We start from the raw sequence: 5687 nt of genomic DNA, 5'->3' as shown, positions 1-5687 counted from the left end.
GGGAAAAAGCATTCGGCGATTTGGGTACTGGACCATTCTGGGTGCATGCATGTGTGTGTCCATCACCTTCATCCCCACCAGACAGGGAGGGGACAGGATGAGGCCATCAGTGGGTGCAGCGTTTCTGCTGTTGACCCGTGCAGCCAGTGGTGTGTATGCAGCGTACAGGGTGTTGTTGGGTGCCTGCTGGGAGCTCTGGCTTCGACCTGGGGCATGGGTCTGCCAGATTGGGCAAGCCTTAAAAAGCAAAGTGCCACAAAACGGAGACGTGGAGACAGGAACATATCATACCACGGCTTGATGAACTAGTGTCTTACGCATGTTAATATCCAGCATCTGCTGCTAGCGCAGACACTTGTTAGTCTGCTGTAAACCTCCTGAACACCAGAGCTCAGCATGCTTTCCCCACGCACACCAGGAGTCAGGTCCCACCCTCCTCCCAGCTGCTAAATGCACTTAATGTTAAAAAAACACTTTCCACCCACAATCTTTTTTATTTAGATAGAGGTGAAAACAATCTGGACACAAACCCCAGGTTAGGAGTCCAACAAGTACCTTCTCCACAAAGCCCCTACCCCTCCAGCAGCTGCTGCTGCAGCAGCACTGGGGGATGTGACCTTCGCAATGTTGAAAATAACTTCTTTCCCCACTCTAAAAGGAATATACCTTACAAATTTAGGAATCCAAGCATCCCAGTGACTCTTCCCCCATGCACATTTTTATATTTTGGTCATGCCCAACGGCCTTAAATTTCACCCTACCCCTTCTGCATAAAACAACCCTCATAGCCTGACAGAAGATGCTAAACAGGAAACTGTTCTCAGCAAATCCTTTTTCTCAAGTGCCTGCCCCCTCTTTTCCCTTCAGGAAGTGGGAATCCACAGGATTTGGAACACAGGAACCCTCCTGAATGGTGATGTAACATGCCAGACCGTGCTCCTCCTGGTCTGACCGCAGATCCAGTCAAAGGTAAAAAAAAACAAACTAGGAGGGAACCATCTAGGAAGCATTAGTAGGGTCTATCACACCACATTTCAGACTAACACCAGGTCACAGTCACCTCTAGGTGGATTAAGGCAACTTTAGCTAACTACACCCAAGGTCAATCCTGGCCACAAGCACCTGCCACTTAGACCCTGAATATCTGAACCTTTCTCCTTGAGTATCTGGGGGAAAAGAAGCACTTAGTCGTAAGAAACAGCACCACTGCAAAAAACCTGAGACTCATACTCCTATTCAAAATAATTCTTGTCTGAACTCCCAGCAGGTCCACAGGGGAGCTCTTATAACCAGAAGTGGCTTGTCCTGTTCCCAGCACCAGAAGACGAATGGATTAACCCCGTAACCCGACTGGTGTTCATACCACAGTAAGGTATGAAAAGCAGCAAAAATATGGCTGGGGCAGGGGACGGAGAGCAATCGCTGATGGGGTCCCCAGCCGCCTGATGAAGACAGAGCCCAAAAGCTGTGGGGGCAGAGGAAAGCTCAAGACCATTCTTGTGAGACATGTGGAGGCCAGTGATTCCTGCAGACAAAGTACTGCTGCCTCAGAGCAGACCTCTCCACAAGTCTGGGGGGGTTCACATCCCTTGCTCTAATGACTGGTATCAGCCACACAGAGGGACTACACTCTTGCCCAGCTCTGTCCACCCAGGACCATGGCAGCAGTGAAATACAACCGCTTGCGGAGTGGAGGAAGTAGCATTTTGATAAAACAGAGTCAGGGCTGGATTTGGGGTTTTTCCAGGAAATACCCAGGCCCTGCTCAGGTGGGTAGAGCTCTATGGAGTCTCCATCATCCTACTGGTAGCTGAGAATCCTGATTTCTTACTGCTTGGAGACCATATGGGTAATTATGGTGCAGGGTCTGGAGCACAAGTGTGCTGAGTAGTAGCTGAGAGACCTGGAAGGGGGTATAGACTGGAGAAAAAGGGGCTCAGGTGAGACCTTCTTGATCTCCACAATTCCCTGACAGGAGGTTGGAGCAAGTTGGGGGTCAGTCTCCTCTCCCCAGGAACAAGCGACAGGACAAGAGAAAACAGCCTCAAGTTGCTCCAGGGGAGGTTGAGGTTGGCCCTGAGGAACAATGTTTTTCCTGTTGGGGTTGTTTAGCCCCAGCCCAGGCTGCCCAGGGCAGTGGTGGAGTCCCCATCCCTGCAGGAGTTGAACAGATGTGTTGATGTGGTGCTGAGGGACAAGGGGTTGGCCTTGGCAACATTAGGTTTAAAGCTGGATTCAAAGATCTTAAAGGTCTTTTCCAATAAAAATGATTCTGTGGCAAGTGACCCAGGGGTAAAAAAAAAAAAAAAAAAAGATGGATCCCTCCAGGCCCTGAAGAACCAAGAGGGACCACTGAAAGCAGAAACTGGGTTTTTTCCTCATCACCTTCCCACAAGCAACCACGTGTTGTTGAAGAACATCTTTTGGTCCCTTCCTCAAATTCTGGCCAGCAGTAGATGAAACGTTTTTCTCCATCTCTTTGCTGTTTGCAGCCACTCCTCTGGGTCTGGACCATGGGTTCTCCCATCCCCAGCTCCAGTTAACAGCCACAGATTCTGCACTCAACAAACACCTCCATACAGTTTACAAACATCACACAGCAGATTTTGCCTACCCGGGGAGAGTATTATCCCCCCAACTGCAAAAGCTATCACTCCTCTGACACTGTGTACTCAAAACCTGAGACTCTCGCTAGTCACCAACCCCCTTGTCATGAAGCGACAGATAAGTGAGAGCGGATGCAGTCTCAAAAATATTTAACATGTTGTGCTGTGTTTCGTGAATGAAGCCATCAAATCCAGACAAAGAAAGGAGCAAGGGATTAAAAAAAAGCCAGGGGTTCAGATTTTCCTTAAATGTGGCTTTCAACTTGTATTTGTTTCCAAATGAACTGATCCAAAGAAAGAGAAGATAAAAAAAAAGATGCAATTCGTAGAAGCAGACCCTGGAAACACTACCCAGAGTGAGGGAATCGAGCAGCATGTGGATTCCTTTCAAAAGTTCCCAGTGCTGTGATCAGCTCCAGCTCCCCACCCCACATCTGTCAACGGGTAAGCCCCCCGCTGTTCCTATAGACAGACTAAAAACAGTTGGATGAACAATACACTGCCCTATTCTGTGCTGAGCCACCCTGAGAAAGAAAGCCCGAGCTTTGTGAACAGCTAAACACATTCCTCGTAATGCCTCTGGCCAGCCCAGCTCTCAGGAGTAACAGTCATCTGTCTACCCAAGGCTCCCGGGTCCAAGGACCTCAGAGACTCACGGATATGGAAGGGGAAGTGTATAAATACGCCCATCCATTTAGTTATCGCCTTGTTGGAAACATCTGGTTTCTTCCGTATTTTCTATGACACAGGCACAGATGAGGCATCGGGGCTGATGGCTCTCCCTGCATGGCATTCAGCTGGAGCCCGCCACTTTTCAGCCAACTCCCTGCCAACAGCTTCTATTTGCCCCATTTGCCACCCCCAGGGCTGCACCGTGCCTCCAAAGTCCCACGCTGCTCAAACAGCCCATCCCCCAGCATCCACGCCATGCAAATATCCTGGACCGTGGCTTCACCCTTCAGCATCCCAATAGACGCAGGGTGGGGAAAATCCTGGATTTTTACAGCTCATCATTTCTGAGCTGCGAAGTCCTTCCATGAAACAAAAAGCGAACATCCACCTTAACTAACAACAAAATTAAGAGCCGGCTGCAATCCCGGTTCTATGCGGTACCGCAGGAGGCTGAGCAGGACCGTGAAGATTCCAGGCAGAAATCAGATAAATTAACATGGAAAGGCTGATTTTCAAGTCATAAGTTTTGAGACCCTCTTTAATTTACCTGGCACCCAATGGGTGTTTTTCAACTCTTCCCATCTAAACAAAAATTACCTTTTAGATTTCATTTGCTCTCGCAGTTTGCTGTACATCTCCAGGACTGGAAAGAGAAGGAAAACACACAAGCATTGAGACACAAGCACAAAGCAAAGAGCTGTGAAGTCAAACACACAAATAAAGAGCAATTTCAGGTTCCTCACCAGGAAGACACAGCGTCAGTTTATCAACCGTGGCTGAAATATTCCTCTGTTGTAAGCGGCATTGCTTCAGCTCTTCCATTGCTATCATCAGCTTTGGAAAGAAAAAAAAAAAGGAAGTCTCACTAAGAACAGTAAACAGATGGAGTATAAACCGCTTTGCACTTGTCACGTCCATCCAAACAGCAGGTTGCCAACAAAGCCGACTCTGATACCCGGAGAGCTCAGCGAGTGCTGCAGAGCGATGCTGAAGCAGGGAGGATGAGCAGCTCCGGGTTGTTCAACTGAGCAGCAGAAGCATTCCCTTCGTTTCAAGTAAGCAAGCAGCAAAAACCAAAGCCATCAAAATACCAGCCTTGTAGCACGTCCCGTGAATTCCAAAAATGATTTCCCCTTCCCTTTTTAGTCATCTCTTCCCTGCTCCCTCTCCAAGCTTCTCTTTTCTAGTTCTTCTCAAAGGCAGGATGTGGCCGCTCACTCCCAGGGGGATTCTGAACCATCACAAAAATTTTTAACATCACATTTCTAAATGCTCAGTCTCGAAAAGTAAAACCTGCGTCTGGACAAGGGCAAAACAAGGATCAGCCATCGCATACGGAACAACTCTTTAGCTTCTTTTTTTTTTTCTTCAAAGGAACAGGTCATGGATTTATCTTCTAGAATATCAACTCCACAGCCCCATGCTGAGCTTGCAAAGCCCTTTTGAAATCCCAGATTCTTCTACTCTTGGAGGTGAATCCTCCGGTTCAAGGTAACCCAGAGGTGTGTTTATTTGAGAGAGGCAAGAAGTTGCAGCAGCTCTTCCCCAAAGGGCATTTTTACCTACAATCTTTATTAGAATAATTGGTCCAACTCGGTCCAACATGGAGATTTTCCCGGGTTTTTTTTCAAACCTGCTGCAATTGACTGAAATGGTACTGCCTGCGTGTGCAAGTAAAATGAAGTCTGGGTCTCTGTGGGGGTAGTTAAGGAGAAAAGGCGCAAAGAGTAGAAGGTTTATATAGAATATTGGGTAGAGCAATGTGAGAAGGACCATCCTTGGGAGTTCTCACACATCTCAGGCACTTGAAAACCCTCAAGCATCAGTGCATGCCCAGCTCTGAAGTTTCCCCAGTCTGTTAATATTCCCTTATATGAAGGGGCAAAAGAATTAAAGTGGTTAGAAGCACACGGCATCCAAGATGTGCTCAATCACTTCCTTTGCTCAACATCTCTACCAGTGCAGCTCAAAACCCACCCTGACCTCAATCACTGGTTTACTGCCCTGTGAAGTGGCAGCCACACTGTTCAGCTCATGTTCATAGAATCACAGACCGATTTGGGTTGGAAGAGACCTTCACGATCATCTAGCTCAACCCTAAGCCATGGGCAGGGACACCTTCCACTAGACCAGGATGCTCAGAGCCCCAAGGGCCAACCTGGCCTGGAACACTGCCAGAGATGGGGCATCCACAGCTTCCCTGGGTGACCTGGACCACTGTCTCACCATCCTCAGCATAACACATATCTTCCTTACATCCAATCTAAATCTCCCCTCTTCCAGTTGAACTCATCACCCCTTGTCCTGCCACAACAGCCCCTGATGAACAGCCCCTCCCCAGCTTTCCTGAAGCCCCTTTCAGCACTGAAAGGCTGCACTAAGGTGACCCCACAGCCTTCTCTGCTCCAG

The 5687-nt window shown here is 48.3% G+C and overlaps 1 protein-coding gene across 1 annotated transcript in view; it reads right to left on the bottom strand.

Moving 5' to 3' along the window:
- LOC104497294 (exocyst complex component 6B-like) overlaps positions 1–5687 on the bottom strand; it is a gene marked incomplete at both ends in the record, with an annotated part of 107196 nt that overhangs the window by 94203 nt on the left and 7306 nt on the right. Inside the window, 2 exons of the mRNA XM_010140532.1 lie at positions 3876–3921; positions 4022–4112. Of these exons, the coding sequence (XP_010138834.1) occupies positions 3876–3921; positions 4022–4112 (137 nt within the window). The remainder of the gene's footprint in view (positions 1–3875; positions 3922–4021; positions 4113–5687) is intronic.

The sequence above is a fragment of the Buceros rhinoceros genome, unplaced genomic scaffold (genome assembly GCF_000710305.1).
Source record: "Buceros rhinoceros silvestris isolate BGI_N320 unplaced genomic scaffold, ASM71030v1 scaffold1367, whole genome shotgun sequence".
NCBI lineage: Eukaryota > Metazoa > Chordata > Aves > Bucerotiformes > Bucerotidae > Buceros > Buceros rhinoceros.
The sequence above is the reverse complement of the archived record's forward strand: the minus strand, read 5'-3'. Positions and strand labels throughout refer to the sequence as shown.